Below are 15,993 nucleotides of genomic sequence, written 5' to 3'. Positions count from 1 at the left end.
ATCTATTGTGTATGACACCAAATAACATGCAGAATGTAAGAAAATATTTGCAAATGGAATATCTGATATGAGTTTAGTGTCCAGAATAAAGAAAGAGCTCCTACAACAGCACAGGGACAACCAACCCGATTAAAAAATAGGCAAAGGACTTGAACAAGCTTGTCTCCAAAGAAAATACACAAGTAGCACATGAAAAGATACTCAACATCACCAGCCATCAGGGAAATGCAAGTCAAAATCACGCAAAGGTACCACTTTGTACCCATCAGAAGAGCGACTTAAAAAAAAAAAAAAAAAAAGGACACTACCAATAGTTGGTGAGGATATGCAGAAATTGGAACTGGAGTACATTACCGATGTAAAATGTTGAAGTCACTGTGGAGAACGGTTCAGTGATTCCTCAAAAAGTCTAAACATAGTTAACATGATCTAGCAATGCCACTCCAAGAAATATACACAAAAACATAGACAACGGGTATAGGAACAAAAACTTGTACACGGATGTTCACAGCAGTACTGTTCACGACAGTGAAAGAGTGGAAACCACCCAAATGCCCTCCAGAAGGATGAATGAACTACATGTGGTCTACCCACACAATGGAGTAATATTTGGCCACAATAAAGACTGAGGTGCCCATTCTCTAAAGTGGATAAACCTCAAAAACACTATGCTGAGGGAAAACTGTGCAGAAAGTCACATATTATATGACTCTATTTATACAAAGTGTCCAGAATAGGCAAAGCCACAGAGATGGGAAGCAGGCAAAGAGCTGCACAGGGCACAGTGTGGGGGGTGCGGGGGGACCGCTTAATGGGAAGGGGATATCCTTTGAGAGTGATGACAGTTGGACAATATTATGCATGTACTAACAGTCACTGAATTGAACACTTTAGAAGAGTTACGTTTAGATTATGTGAATTTCACCACATTGAAAATTAAAGAAAGAGGGCCACCTGGCTGGCTCAGTCTCTGGAGCATGCGAATCTTGATCTTGGAGTTATGGGTTCTAGCCCTACGTTGGGTGCAGAGATTACTTAAAAATAAAAAATCTTTTAAAAAGAAAGAAAGAAAGAAAGAAAGAAAGAAAGAAAGAAAGAAAGAAAGAAAGAAAGAAAGGGAAGCCACTGTGCATCCTCCCTCACCAGGGAGAGTCCCCTTCCCTCACTGCTCTCAGCCTGGCTTTCCAGACCCTCTCCAGCCCAGCCGGCCAAATTTTGGACATCTGAGCTCCAGCCCATGCCGTGCAGCCAATCCCTCAAACCACCAGCTGTGTGAGGGTTCCAGTTGCCAGCCGCCTGCTCTCTGACTCCTTCAGTGCCCAGCGCTCAGCGACTTCCTCATCCCAAGGTCTTCAAACCTTGCTCTGCTGGAAACCGGATCACAGCACAAGCGTCCAAGGGTCATCTCATCACAATAAAGGGAAACGCGTTTTCTGGGCACCAAGATATGCAGGCAGCTTGCTCAGGTGAACTCACAGCAACACTTACGAGGTACTGTTAGTCCCACAGGCTGAAGGGGCAGGAGTGTCTCACGTACCATCACACAGCCTCTAAGGCTGCACACTCCCAAGCCAGGTCTCCGGGCGCCACCGAGAGAAGATGTGTGACTCACAGGAACAATGTCTCCGGCCACGCACAAGAGGCATCCCCGCTGTGGGGGTCACTCGTCATATGCAGGTGGCCCAGGTTCCCTGTGAAGCCACAGAAGCCACGCAGATGCTGCTATAATAATACCCCAGGCCAGGGCTCCCCAAGGGGAGGGTGACTCATGCTATTTTTTCTATCCTTGGTTAGAGCTGAACATGCCTACACCTCACTTCCGTCCACACCCCTCCTCTCTCTACACGCTAAAAATACATTCTGGGTCCTGCCTCACCCCTTCTGACCATGATCTGGCTCAGCTGAGGCTCCCCACAAAACCCCAGGGGCCTCCGCAGGCACGCAGAGGGGAGGGGGATGCCTGTCTGAGGCAGAGGAAGCCTTTGCCTTTGGGAGCCTGGGTCCACAAGTGTGTTTTGTTTTTTGTTTTTCTGTACAGGCCTCAGGGGACACCAGAGACTCATGCAGAGGTGCCCTCTCTGGTTGGCCACCCAGAGAGGGACAGGTCTCCATTTGGATGCTAACTTCAAAATGTCAGCATCTCCAACCCCAGAAAACCCGAGAATAGACAGACCCCCACCCCCTGTACTTCCTGTGGGCCCCTCTCCCAGTCAGCAGCAGTTTGAAACAACCACTGAATCCCTTTTAATCTCAGTAGCAGAGGTACCTCAGGGAGGCACAGAAAGACAACACTCCGCCTGGTCACAGCACCTCAACTGTGTCTGGTGGGTGCTGGCTGGCCCTTTAAGGGAGTGAGGGCAGAACAGGCTGTGGAGCCAACACCCCCACTTCTGTGAGGGACCAGGGTGGAGCCCGAAAGCAGGGAGGGAAGTGGCGAGCCCGGGAGTGGGAGCTGCGTGGTAGGATGCTGAGGGGAGGGGAGAGAGGAGGGGTTTTCGGCCTCCATCTGGACAGGGTATCTGTGCAGGGGCTTCATTCGCAGAGACTTTAGTCCGTTTTCCACATGATGGACATTATGCAGCTGGCCCCGTCAGGGTTCTAAATCAAAGCCAGCGTCTGCCAAGGGTAGGAGCGAAGAAAGTGCCCTGAGGGCCTCATGCGACACGTTCACCAGGGTCTTGCTCCTCTCTGTGACCAACTCCCACACAGGTCCCTCCTTGCGTGGCATCCAGGCTCTGCTGGACACAGGAAAGGCCACAGGCCAAAGCCAGGCTGGGCCCAGAGCTCTGCATGCGTCCTGGGAAGGTCGAGGGGTGGCACGCCCCGGGACAGCCCAAGGCACAGTAGTCACCACTGCTGCCCTCTGCCTGTGGGAGAGCTGGCCTGGTGGGGCTCCCAGGGACCCAGTCCTCCTGTGGCAGGTAGGCAGGTGGCTGCTCTCCCTGTGCCACACGACCTGCTAACAACACAGCCTCTGGGAGGCCAGGACGTGGGCCTTTCTCCTCTTCCTCCAGGACCACTGACTGCCAGGGATCCACTGGGCCATAGGTCAGCCACGCAATGGCCTCCTGGACACTAGACTCCGAGGCTCTTCTCGGGGAACCGACACAGTCCTGGCTCGGCAGCAGACCGGTTCTGTGGGCCCCTATCCAGGTCTAGAACAGAGCATGGGGGGTGGGGGGAAGTTCAGGACTCTCCCTGGAAGGAGCTTCCCCTGCTCCTCCAAGAAGCTCTCCAGACATCCTCACCCAGAGTCCAAGCAACGACTGTGCTTGGAACATGTTGTCTCACCCTCCATGTGCCAGCCCAGCCTCAGCACAGGACCCTGAGTCTCTTCAGGACCCTCAGTAATCCGTGCTGGTGACAGGTGTCGAGGACAGAGAGAACCCCTGGCCGCTGCTCTAGGCACTTCCATCAGCTACAGAGACTGGGCACCCCCTCTTGAACCCCCATCACACACACACTGAGATGCTGTTGGAACCAGCACCTTTGGGCTAAGGGCAGCAGACCTGGACCCATCCGTGGAGCCACAGGAGGCCCCCACCTCCTACAGGAAAGTATTTCCTATGTGGGACCAGGAATCACCACCAAATGGACCACACATACCTCACCCTCTGTTACTGCCCTGCTCCCTGGACAGCCGACCCATGGCTCCATATCACCACTGGAGGGGTCTAAGTACCCTGGCTGGTGACATGGGTCTACAGAGGAGGGCTGGGTGCCCGCGGCCCAGAAGATACATTCCAGGGTGATGGCATCTGCCTTTGTGCCCAGACACCCCAGGGGTCTTGACAGTGATGGCCACTGCCTGAGAAAAGGGGGTGGCCTCCACCAAGGACAAAATGCTCAGCTTTAAGCTTTGAGTTATACTTTTGGGCAACAATCTTGAGAACTGGGCTCCCTCTTTAATTTTTTTTTTTAATTTTCTGGGCTCCCTTTTGAGAAACACAAGGACTAGGCAGAGGGAAACCCGGCAACGGCAAGGGCATCAGGGAAGAGCAGGTCCCAGGGCACCAGGAAGCATCACCTCCCATCCACCACCCACAGTGGGGAACCTGAGACCACCTGCTGGGGCTGCTCCCTGCCCCCCTCCTGCCCAGCGAGGGGCAGGAGCCTCCAGGCCAGTGGGGGGCTGGGGGGGGGAGGGGGAGGTGTCTGATGCGACCCTCCAGGTAGTACTCACCGTGGCACCACAAAGAGACACGTGTGGAGTGTACTCAGTGCTCATGGTGCCAGCATGCCACCCAGGGGAACAGGAGAGGCCAGGCACTCCACAGTGGCCACCAGAGCAGTAGCCCATAGACCACCGAAGGCCCCAGGGATAGTATAAGCACCAGACCCTCCCCGCAGAAACCTTCAGAGAAGAAGCGGGGACGAGACATGTGGCAGCTGCAGACAGCACCATTGTTTGCACCTTAAACTGACCATAACCTCACAGGGGCTGCTACTCAGAAATGAAAAGAAACCCACAACAGAGAATAAAGCTAATTGTTCTGATGCATTTGAGACACAGCGTGTAAATGTAAACCGACTACATACACCAAAAAAAGCTCAAAGCACTGACAAAGGCCCCCATGCTAGCCCCCAACTCTCACCAGAAGTCCCTATCTTTGTCGGGTCAGAATGTAGGCAAGCCCAGACTCTCCCTCAACCCCTGCCGTGAGCTGTGCACGCACCTGGAAGTCCCCATTGTGCACACTGTACAGGGACTGGAAGAAGGCCACTGGAGACGGCACGTTCTGGTAGAAGCTTCTCTTCACCCTGGGGCCAAGAGAGGACACCTGGAGGCCTATGCATGCCCAAGGAGGGGCCCTTGGAGGCCCAGCTCCAGGAGGCATGATGTCCCCGCAGGAGCTTTGCTCCCTTCCAGCCAGAGGTGGCCCTGCTTCACCTGGGCTGCTGCCATTCTTACCTCTTGTTGGCTCCAAGACCCGACACTTGCTCCTGTGTCCTCCCTGGCTAAGGGCCCCATAGAACTGACTTATACCAAGACACGTGTCCTTTACGGGGTGAGCTGTCATGGTGGGTTCAGGGCTACAAGGTGACCACTTGTGTCCACAGCCCACAGAGGGAGCTGGCACCTTCGGGAACCACACTTGTGCTCCTGGCAGACAGGGGGCAGCTTCCTACCCCACCTGACTCCTCACTGAGCAACAGACCCACTGACCCTGCCACGAGGATGTGGCACAGGGCTCCAACACAACAGGTCCCCAGCAGCCTCACCAGCCTCCCAGGGGAGGAAGTGGCCTCTCCAGCTCCCCACCTCAAGAGTCCCCAGTCCCACCTCATCTGACCCCTAGGTTTCTCTTCCTAAGACCTGGCAATTTCCTCCACTTTGCTCCCCCTCTGCTTCTCTCTCCTCCTTCCGGACACCACCACTGGCCTCCCAGCAGGTCCTCTCCATATCCTTGTACCCCCAAAATGTATTCTCAAAATATAAACCGGATCTTGTAGCACACAGTTTCACACACTTCAGGCATTTTCTTATGCTCCCAGGTCGAGCCTGGCCTTCACAGCCCCACCAAGCACCCGCTTCCTCACCTGGCAACTGAGGAACTCCCCCACAGGTCCAGGGCAGAGGGTTAAAAAACCCCCCACCCCATCCAGGGCCAGAGGTTTGGCCCGAGATGCCCCACCTACCACACACCTACACACAGACATACTGACTCACATGCACACACATTGACATGCACACGGAAACTCACCCAGAGTCACATGAACACATTCACGCACACACGCGTGCACACACACACCCCTTGGCTACCGACCTGGGTGAAAGCTTGAACAGGAGGCAGGTCAGGCTGGTCAGTAGCAGAAAGACAGGTACAGCGACAAGGGTGCCGTCAGGCTGCCCCCGAGGTGAAAACAGGGGGCCTGTGGGTAGGAAGGGCCCAGGGTCGTGAGCCTCCTTGGCACCAGGATGTTCCTCCCAGTCCACATGGCAAAGCACCCCTGGGAGCGCCCCGGGCCACAGTGGAAATTTTCTCATAGGCCACAGAGGTTTGCGTCACGCCTGCTAATGAATCACCTACCCCTGGGTCTCACCTCCTCCATCTGCAAGGTCATCAGTGTCAGCCACCCTCCCTAGCAGGTTACAAAGGTCAGCCCAGCCCTTCCTAGGGAGATGAGACCATGTCCAGCCTCCAGAGCCAGAAGCATAGGCCTGGTGGGCCACACTCACTCCCAGTGACAGACAGTAACTATAGTTTCCAAGAAGCCCAATGCTTGGCAAGTTAAAAATCTCAGATTTCCAGGGGAAGGTGGTCAACCGGGGTATAACTGCCTCAGGGAGGAAGTTCCAGGGGGGTGAAAAGGTGGGAGGGTGTGACAAACATGGGAAGGGAGGCGCTCTGGGAGGGAGACCCCCACCTCGGGCAGAGGTCTGGGGAGAGGGAAAGCACACAGGCTGGCTCCAGTCACTCCACTGGCCCGCATAGTGCTGTTCCTCCGCCAGGTCATCCTCCGGCGAGGCCATCTGGACGCGCAGCCTGGCCTCGTAGCTGGAACCAGGGTCCAACTCGATGGCTTCAAGCCTGAGCCAGGTCACCCCAAAAATGTGATCCCTGTGCTGGGCCTGCTGTGGGGTAGAGAACAGTTATCATTTGCTGAGGGTGACAGGGTCCATCAGCCCTCAAGAACACACATGCACACACACAGGCACACGTACACACACTGACACTCATCTACCCCCATGTGCGCTTGCACACACAGACACGCTCACTACACTCACACTCATATATATAGGCATACCCGGTGCTCATCACACATATAAAGACACATATTCACGTACACACAGGTACACTCACATACAAATGCACACGTGCACAGTCACACTCCTGACTCTGGCCACCTCCCCTCCTCATTATTCCAAGTTGGCATCTCCCGAGTGGCCCTTGGCTGCTGCTCCCAGAAGAGAGAGGCCCCTGGAGTAGTCAGCCCAGCGTTACCTCCCAGGTCTCCGCCTGCCTCTTGAAGGCCAGCTCATAGCTGAGCATGGAGATCAGAGGCTCCAAAGCAGGACTGACGCTCCAGGTCAGGACACAGTAGTCAGAGCTGACATTGCTCTGCAAGTCAGAGGGAGGGTCCAGCTTCACTGAAACAGAATGAGGCCACGTGAGGGTGTGCGTGTCAGCATGCCCAGCACCGGGGGTCCGAGAAATGCTGGGGGCAGGGAATGGTCAAGGCCCTTCCAGACAAGGGGCCTCACTGGGAGGCAGGTCTCCGTCTCCTCCCTGCTGCTGTCTCCCAGTGAGGCCTCAGGTGTGACGAGATGACAGTGAGTTCCTACGGCCCCTGCAGCCATAAGCTTCCCAGGGTCTTACCGGACTTCTTCCTACTGTGACTGAAGTGTAATTCAAGTGACTCAAGTTGTACCCTTGCCCCGACTTACGGCCCTGAGTCTTCGTCCTCCTCCTGAACCCTACCTCTCCACTAACCAGTGGGCCCCTCCCTCCCAGGGGCCCTGCTCGCTCATAGCCCTGGGTGTCTCTTAGCAGGGACAGAGAGCACCCGCTGAGCCGTGGAGGTTAAGGGCAATGGGACCCTGCCCCCAATCCCCATGAAGCCAGGATGTTCCCCACCAAAGCACCCTACTCCAGGCCTCACCATGTCTCCGGGGCAGGTACTGTGGGTCCACCAGGCTGACCTGCTCCTTCCCAGAGACGTAACGGTGGAAAGTGATGGTGAAGTTGTCAGAAGGCACAAGCACCTCCTCAGGCGGCAGCACCAGAGTGCACTCGCTGGCCCGGAAGACACATCTGTGATTGCTGCCCACGGCGTGGTTGCTGGAAAGGGTACATGTCGCCACCAAGGGGCCACTGCACCAGCCCAGCCCCTACTGCTGCTATCATGGGGACCCACTCTCACCACTGGCCCCTGGCCCCTGCCCAGGTAGGCCTGGCCCTCCAGCCTCACCTGGTAAAGAGGAGCCAGGGACTGGGGCCCTGACCCAGCTCTACAGCCGACCAGTGGCAGTCGATCCTTAGGATGTTGTTGTTGAGGCAGATGAAAGATCCAGCCCCGAGCCCTGGGAACGGTGACGTTTGGGAGCTCACGACGGCTGCTTCAGGGCAGGATTAGTACCTAGCAGCTGACACTCTGACAGGGCAGTCCCCTGAGAATGATCCCAGGACAATGCATCAAGGGCAGGGCTGGGAGGTGATGGGCTCTGACCCATGGTGCATGGGTGGGAATGAAGTCCAGGCTGGTCCCTGGAGGACAGCCCTAAGCACAGCTCGAGGCAAAGCCTTCCCTGGGGAGTGAGACAGATGACAGCCCTGCCCCCCAAGTCCTCCACCCCCTGGCCTCACACAGACACCAGTGCCCAGCCCTCACCTCCTCCTTCCCCGTGGATGGAGACTCCCAAGCCAACCCAAGGGCTGATGCACGTGCAGATCAGGAGCCAGGTACTCAACTCCCGCATCAGGGCCTCAGTCTCCAAGGTCCATCCTGCAAGGAATTGGGCTGAGAGCACCCCCCTGGGGACACTCACCATGAGGGCTGCTCTCTGTGGGGAGAACCCTCCTGATAGGTGCTCACCGTGAGGGCCCCCCTGTGAGGCATGCTCCCCATGAGGTCCACTCCCTATGGAGTGTGCTCCTCACTGACAGCTCTGAGTGGGTCACCACCAATACCCTCACCATGTCCCATGACAGGGATTGGACACCACTGCCTGAGCTGCTCCCATAAGAAACTGAAGCTCAGAAAGATACATTGGCCAGACCAAAGATTCGTGGCTACAGCATATAGCATGGTGGCCTCCAACCCAGATCTTCTGGTGGGTTCTGGACTCTGAACCAGCTATGTGTCTGAGTCTGCCTACACGTTTCTTCTCTGGGACAGGCATCCTCTGCCAATACAGCCCCCTGTTGCTGGGCCCAGGTCCTGTCGCGCAAGGCCGACTGCGTAGCTTGCCTCATACACTTGAGTTCCCACAGCAGCCCTGTGAGGTAGAAAGACCGTCCCTACACACAGACAAGCAAGCTGAGTCCCAAGGAGGGGAAATGCCTTGCCCAGGGTCACACAGCCAACGTCCACACATCCTGTCTCCTTAAACAAAGACCCAGCCCAATGTTCTGACCCAGGATTAGGTAGGAGGATCGCAGTGGCGTGTCCTTTTGACAAAACTGCACTCCCTAAGCTCTGTCGATCGCATCCCCGTTTAGAAGGTGCCGGTCATGAGAAGGAGAGCACCCCAAGAGAGGAGTGCCAGCCTGAGCAACAGGATCCCTGGGGGGACCAGGGGTAAGCTGGAGACGAAGGGACTGGGTGTTCACAAGTGCCTGGGTGCTGGGAGGCTGTTGACTTCCTATCACCCTATTTGTAGCTCCAGATGGTGCACTGATAGTTCCTAAGCAGGAAGCAGGGCCAGCCTGGTTATGCAAGCCTGATGGGTGATAAGGAGGCAAAAAAGCAGCACAGACCACAGCACGTAAACCTTGAAGGAGCCTGCACACACGCAGGGGGGCAGACACCACCCCAACACCCCAGCAGCCTAGCCATGTACCCACAGGACTGACCCGTTAAGATCCATGCTCAGGAAGACTGCACCCTTTCCTAGCAAGCAGCGTCACCTAGCAGCACCAGCCACAGCATGGGAGGCTGTAGCGAGTTTACCCCCCCCCACCCCCAGCGTCTGTCCCCTCCTGCACAGTGATTGGGTGGAGACGGGGGAGAAGCCAGACAACAGCCCACGGTCAGGGTGTGTAGTGACAGGATCAGAGCGAGCATCAGGTCGGGGGGCCTGAGGCACAGCAGCCACTTCAAGCTGAAGAGCTAACCCAGGCCCCAGTGGAAGGAGCCCTCCGTCTATGCAGAATTGGGCCAGCTGGGCCAGACCATCCCAGATGGTTCGAGAGCACAGGGTGGGGTGGCTCCAAGCTCAATAGGCCCCAGAGCAAGGACAGCTGAGAGCTACCAGGGCCAGGACCCACCCTGTGGGATCAGCGGAGACCTATGCAGGGCCACCTGGGGGGATGGTCCCTGCTTCTCCTCCGAGAACTCTTCCCACAGAGAATGCTTCTGCCTCTACAAAGTGAGCTGGGCAGGGTGGCGTGCCGCCCAACACCTGGCACCTGGCACCTCTGTTCTTAGCATGTGTCCAGGCAGTTGCCACAAAAGCCTGGGCACCACTGGCCTCTGTCTCCTCTGGGCTACCCACGTCCTTGACAACAGAAACTGGGCCAGGCAGTGTAGAAACCCCCATTCGCATACTCCGTGGTCCTGGAACAGGCACTGGGATGACACGAGGGAGATCTAGTCACAGCTCAGACAACCCCGGACCATCTCACAGGATGGCTGTCAGAGCAGGAGGAGGGAAGCCAGTGTCTGCCCCTCGTGACAGTCTTGCCAGGGAGCGCGGCTGACGCCAGCACCCAGCCCTGCCCCTCCCCCATCAGGTCTGCGGCCACCGCCTTCAGCCCACAAGCACTCTGGTCCCTTCTCAGGACACATCTCCTCCATGACCCTCCTCAGGGTCAAGTCCATGAGGTCTGACCACTAGGGCCTCCCAGATTTCCTGCCCTGGTTTCCTGGCCCGCCACCAAGTTAAGGGCTGCCTTATAGCTGGACTCCTGCATCAGAACCTTCACACACTGCCACAAGGAAGTATGCTGCAGGGAAAGGTTTCCAGACAGACTCAGACCCTCACCTTCCCTGGCCCTCACACCCCGAGCACTCACCTGATGCCAGAGGAATCCCTGCCAGATCAGGGTGCCTGCAGACCATCCTCCAAGTTGGCTTCATGCAGATTACTGCATCCACTTAGTGTCCCCTCTTAAACAGTCTATATTTTTATTTTTTTAAGTTTACTTATTTATTTATTTGGGGGGAGGGAGGGGGGAGAGAGAGCGAGCGAGAGAGCATGCGAGTGAGCAAGGGAGGGGCAGAGAGAGGGAGCGAGAGAGAGAATCCCGAGCAGACTCCACACCCAGTACAGGCCCCAACATGGGGCTCTGCGTATCAACTGTGAGATCATTACCTGAGATAAAACCAACAGTCAGATGCTTAACCAACTGAGCCATCCAGGCTCCCAGACTATATGTATATATTTTTTAAAAATGGAACTCACTCTAGGTCTCCTGCTGGTCTAATCCACCTCACACTGTCTCCTCTGCCCGACTTCCTTCCGTATCACATGCCCCTTCCTTCATGAAGCACTCCCCAAGCTCCCTAGGGTCTCTCTGGCCAGACCAGACATGACAAAGCAAAGCCAGTCAGCTCATGACAGAAGCAGGGTAGCAGGTAGTGCTGTGGGAGCAGCACAGAATAAGGGTGTTGATACAGTTCTCTTTGGGGGGCCTGGGGGTTAAATGGAGCAAAACGATGCACCTTCTCTTCCTGCACGTGTTAACTGACCTCCTCTGCCCAGAAACTCCCTCATAGCACCTTTGCGGCCATGTCAGCAAAGCTCACTGCTAAGCTGCCTCTTTACACAAGGCTCTTCCAGGGTGAGACACTGTCTGATTTATGCTGTGCCCCCTGCACCTAGCCCCAACAGGGTAAGAAATGCATCCCGAATCTCCCTACGGACACTGACCTTGCCTTTAAATGGTGTTGATGCTTTGGGCCCCGGGGAGCAGGACTCTGGATGTTACTTGAGCACAAATCCTCATCTCCCCTTCTTCTGCTTGGCAGAGTTGATCCTCCTTCTGGAACCCCACCCTCACGTGCTGCCACCCATAGCTCCAAAGGGGTGATCCCGAGACTCTGGCTTCTCTTCTGCCCGAAGGCCCCCCAAGGGCATGGGGGTTTGAAGAGGTTTTGCCAGCCGCAGGACCTGGTCTTCATCTCCACTCATGGCCATCGCAATCTCAGACCATCTGGCCCCAGAACCACCCCTCGCTCAGTTATTGAGGAAGCAAAGTCTTCCATACCTAAAACTCAACGTGACAAACTCAGATCCTTCCCTCTGCCCAATGGTACTCAGGCCAGGTAGTGATAGCCTGTCATTCTTCAGCAAATACTGCCAACATGCTGTCTCTTGGAGACATCCAAGACCAGGACACCCGAGGAGGTAAAACTAGGGCGATGCTCCCAACCGCTTCAAAGTCCATCCACAGGCTCCTCCCAGGGCCCAGGGATGGCCTGCTGTCTGCCACTCTCTGCCATCCACTCATGCTGACTTGAGTGTTGAGAAGTCCAAATCACAGACTCACCTTCCCAGATGCATCTGCTGGGTCCCATGGCAAGTCGGAGGGCCCCCCCCCACCAACCTCCAGACCTGGAGGTGACCGCTCCTGCGTTTGCAGCGAAGTCTCTCTGCCTGATTCAGGATATAACTGCAGTGAGCAGTGACGTGAGCCTCCCACGGCAGGCTGACACAGGCCGCCCACATCTGAAACCACGATGCAGATCAGAGCAGCTGTCCCAAGTGGGGTTGAGAGACAACTGCTACCACTAATCATAAACCCGGGAACTAGAAGGTGGGATGATCCTTCTTTCCCCATGACACCAAAGGTAGGCTTTGGTGATTCGACCTTTGATTGGTGGAGTGCCTGCTGCATTCCTCCCGAGAAACACCACGGGAGAGATTGTTAAACACAAAATTAATATCTTCTCAGTTAAAGAAAAACAAATGATACAAAAGAAAAGTAAGAACAAGACTCCCCTTTATTTCACCCCAGAGGGAGCCTCTGCGAGACGTTAGGCACAAGTCCTTCCAGACAAAGCTGAAGCTCAAATGGACATTTTTAAAGATTTTTTATTTTCAGTGTTTATTTATTTTTGAGAGAGAGAGAGAGAGACAGAAAGAGAGAGCGTGAGCAGGGGAGGGGCAGAGAGAGAGGGAGACACAGAATCCGAAGCAGAATCCAGGCTCTGAGCTGTCAGCACAGAGCCCGACACGGGGCTCGAACCCATGAACTGAGAGATCATGACCCGAGCCAAAATGGATGCTTAACCGACTGAGCCACCCAGGACATTTTTAATGAATTCACACTGTGCTGAGCTTTGCAGGCTCTTTGTTCCTCTGGCTGTTCTCAACATCCTTCTAGGTCAGCACATAAAAGTCTTTCATGTGCCTTTAAGGGTAGCACATGCCATGGCTCAATAAGCCCGCTGATGGACCTGTGGATTGCTGCCTATATGTTTTTTGTTTCTTGAGATGTATACCATTATATTAATTTCCAGTGCACATATGCAACTTTAAACAAGGCAGTGAACAAGTCTGGGCATGGACCTTAACTCATCAGAATGAGTACTTCTATACAAATCATTGCTAGAGGTAAGGGGTGCCTGGGTGGCTCAATTGGTTAAGCGTCTGACTTCAGCTCAGGTCATGATCTCACGGTTTGTGGGTTCAAACGCCACGTCAGGCTCTGTGCTGACAGCCCAGAGCCTGGAGCTCGCTTTGGATTCTGTTGTCTCCCTCTCTCTCTACCCTTCCCCCGTTCATTTTCTCTCTCTCTCTCTCTCTCTCTCTCTCTCTCTCTCTCTCAAAAATAAATGAACACTAAAAAAAAATAATAATTGCTAGAGGTGGAACTGTGGGGGTCTTAGGTTCAGCATTTAAAAATACTGATCCTGCCAAGTGACATTCCAAAAACGTACCAACTTCTACTCACAACAGAAATGTAAGAATGCCTGTCGCCAGCCGTGTACATTATCAATCTTTTAAATCTTTGCCTGTCTGATAGGCAAAGATACCTCAGGGTTGCTTTCATTTACACTTCACTGATTATTAGTGAAGATATGCATCTTTTCATTTACTTATCGGGTCTGTGCTCCTTGGGGTACCAAATAAGGTCACAGTTCAACGTGCATGTGTGTGCTCTGTGCATCAAAACATCTTGGGCAAGTTTCAGATACCCCAGAGCTACAGCTCTGGGGTCTGAGGACACCAGGACCCACAGAGAGATGAACTCAAAGGCTCCAGCTCACACAACACCTTAGGAATGGCCAGAAACATAAATCATACATCTTTCCACTTTAAAATTTAATCAGCTTGGCCCACATCTTCCGTACAAGCACATATGTGTATATTGACTGAAGCTTCTCTAGTATCCTTAGAAAGAGAGCTTCCTTCTCTCTGTCAGGGTCCCTCTCTCACCTTGTTGAAACAAGGATTTGCTACCTTAAGTCCAGCAGACCACACCATCCACACCATGACCCCTAGGGTAGAGACCACAAAAGCTGGAAAGGGAGGAAATCCTGGAAGGAAAAAAACCTAGAGAGGAGAGCACCAAATTCTACATCTAAACTCTACATATGTACAGACAGACAGACAGACAGACATATATACACTATACCAAAATCTCTGGATGACCCTCTGAACTGTATGTATACAGGCCAACTCTAAACAGCCCAGCTAAGGTTAAACAGCCTGAACAGAAGTTTCAGCAGCTGCCTACCTCAGAGACACAAAAGTTTACGCTCTGCTTTATATATAAATTAAAAAATCAACACTCTCCAGAGAAACATAACAGAATCTAGTATCTATGGTCTATATCATTCATAATTTCCAAGATGAATCCAAGAGCATTAGACATAAGAACAGAATTACATGATCCACACTTAAGAAGAAAGGTAATCAATGCACACAGACTCCCAGGACTAAGTTGTTGGAAACAGCACAGGTTTTAAAGCAGCTACTCTAACTATGCTCGAAGATGTAAAGGAAAATATGGTTCCAACAGATAAACAGGAAATATGGGAGGAGAGACACACACTATAAAAAAGAACCACGAGGAAAGTATATGAGAAAAATACAGTATCTCATTTTTTTTATGACATTTATTTGTTTTTGAGAGAGAGACACAGCACGAGCAGGGGAGGGGCAGAGAGAGAGGGAGACACAGAATTCGGAGCAAGCTCCAGGCTCTGAGCTGTCAGCACAGAGTCCGACGTGGGGCTCAAACTCACAAACCGTGAGATCATGACCTGAGCAGAAGTCAGACGCTTAACTGACTGAGTCACCCAAACGCCCCTCTCATTTTGTATTATTATTCTTATCTATCTATCTATCTATCTATCTATTATTTACTTATTTTATTTTCAAGAGAGAATGCAAGTTCATGAGCAGGGGAGAGGGGCAGAGGGAGAGAGAGAATCTTAAGCAGGCTCCACGCTGGCATGGAGCCTGACTTGGGGCTCAATCCCATGACCCTGGGATCATGACCTCAGCTGAAATCAAGAATCAGACACTCAGCCAACTGAGTCATCCAGGTGCCCCAAACACAGTAACTTAAATAAAAAGAATGCATCGTAACAGTACAAAGTACTAGGAAAACAGGTAAGAGAGGACATCAGTGAAAGTCAACACAGTGCCCTTCCTGGATGATAGGAGGAAGCCAAGGAGAGTTCTGGAAAATCACTAGGATTAGTCAGAGTCCTAAATATGAAGCAGCCCTATATATTCTTTTCTTTCCTTAACCTAGTAGCAGTGCATCTCCATCATTACAAAACAAGAAAAGTGGACGCTGAATGTCACATTTTCAAGGCACAGTGTAGATTATTTCATCATCAATTGGATGGCAAAGGGCTGTTTAGGATGCAATGACACCTCAGCTGGTCAACATTATCAGCCTAAGCACTAAGTCACTGGCAGTATTCTCCATACACCACAGAATTTCTTCAAAAAAACTAAATACAAAAATGAAGCGGGGCGCCTGGGTGGCGCAGTCGGTTAAGCGTCAGACTTCAGCCAGGTCACGATCTCGCGGTCCGTGGGTTCGAGCCCCGCGTCGGGCTCTGGGCTGATGGCTCAGAGCCTGGAGCCTGTTTCCGATTCTGTGTCTCCCTCTCTCTCTGACCCTCCCCCGTTCATGCTCTGTCTCTCTCTGTCCCAAAAATAAATTAAAAAAAAAAAAAGTTGAAAAAAAAATTAAAAAAAAAAAAAAAAATGAAGCAACCATATTAAATTACTTAATGCCTCATTTGTTAACCAAGCCAGGAAAACCACTTTCTGACAATGACTTGCATTTAATTGCAGCAGCTGAAGAAGTCAGGTCCAGAGAAAATGAATGTAAGACTATAGGCGTTTTGGAAAACAGTTGT

The 15,993-nt window shown here is 53.1% G+C and overlaps 1 protein-coding gene across 3 annotated transcripts; it reads right to left on the bottom strand.

Annotated features, from left to right (window-relative positions):
* Nucleotides 1-2,008: 2,008 nt before the first annotated feature.
* Nucleotides 2,009-12,774, bottom strand: IL9R (interleukin 9 receptor). Of its 3 annotated transcripts, XM_043561202.1 has the most exons (9): nucleotides 12,156-12,774; nucleotides 8,335-8,448; nucleotides 7,915-8,026; nucleotides 7,606-7,784; nucleotides 6,948-7,093; nucleotides 6,370-6,577; nucleotides 5,769-5,874; nucleotides 4,677-4,761; nucleotides 2,009-3,155 (listed from the first exon to the last, which is right to left on the bottom strand). In XM_043561202.1, exons 1-9 carry the CDS (start codon nucleotides 12,181-12,183, stop codon nucleotides 2,655-2,657), a joined length of 1,479 nt encoding a protein of 492 aa, XP_043417137.1. In that variant the 5' UTR covers nucleotides 12,184-12,774; the 3' UTR covers nucleotides 2,009-2,654. The 3 variants fall into 3 exon arrangements, with proteins under 3 accessions (XP_043417137.1, XP_043417135.1, XP_043417136.1); XM_043561200.1 differs by lacking the exon at nucleotides 12,156-12,774 and having other exon boundaries at nucleotides 8,335-10,343; XM_043561201.1 differs by lacking the exon at nucleotides 12,156-12,774 and having other exon boundaries at nucleotides 6,370-6,574; nucleotides 8,335-10,343.
* Nucleotides 12,775-15,993: the final 3,219 nt, after the last annotated feature.

The sequence above is a fragment of the Prionailurus bengalensis genome, chromosome E3 (genome assembly GCF_016509475.1).
Source record: "Prionailurus bengalensis isolate Pbe53 chromosome E3, Fcat_Pben_1.1_paternal_pri, whole genome shotgun sequence".
In the NCBI taxonomy this organism is placed as follows: domain Eukaryota; kingdom Metazoa; phylum Chordata; class Mammalia; order Carnivora; family Felidae; genus Prionailurus; species Prionailurus bengalensis.
The sequence above is the reverse complement of the archived record's forward strand: the minus strand, read 5'-3'. Positions and strand labels throughout refer to the sequence as shown.

Excerpts from the sequence above, each read along its gene's own strand:
- IL9R (XM_043561200.1), bottom strand. The coding sequence starts at position 8,494 with ATGGTGAGTGTCCCCAGGGGGGTGCTCTCAGCCCAATTCCTTGCAGGA. Across the intron at positions 8,027-8,334 it reads CATCCACGGGGAAGGAGGAG|GGCTCGGGGCTGGATCTTTC; the intron begins GTGAGGGCTGGG and ends CACCGTTCCCAG. Across the intron at positions 7,094-7,605 it reads GTACCTGCCCCGGAGACATG|TGAAGCTGGACCCTCCCTCT; the intron begins GTGAGGCCTGGA and ends ATTCTGTTTCAG.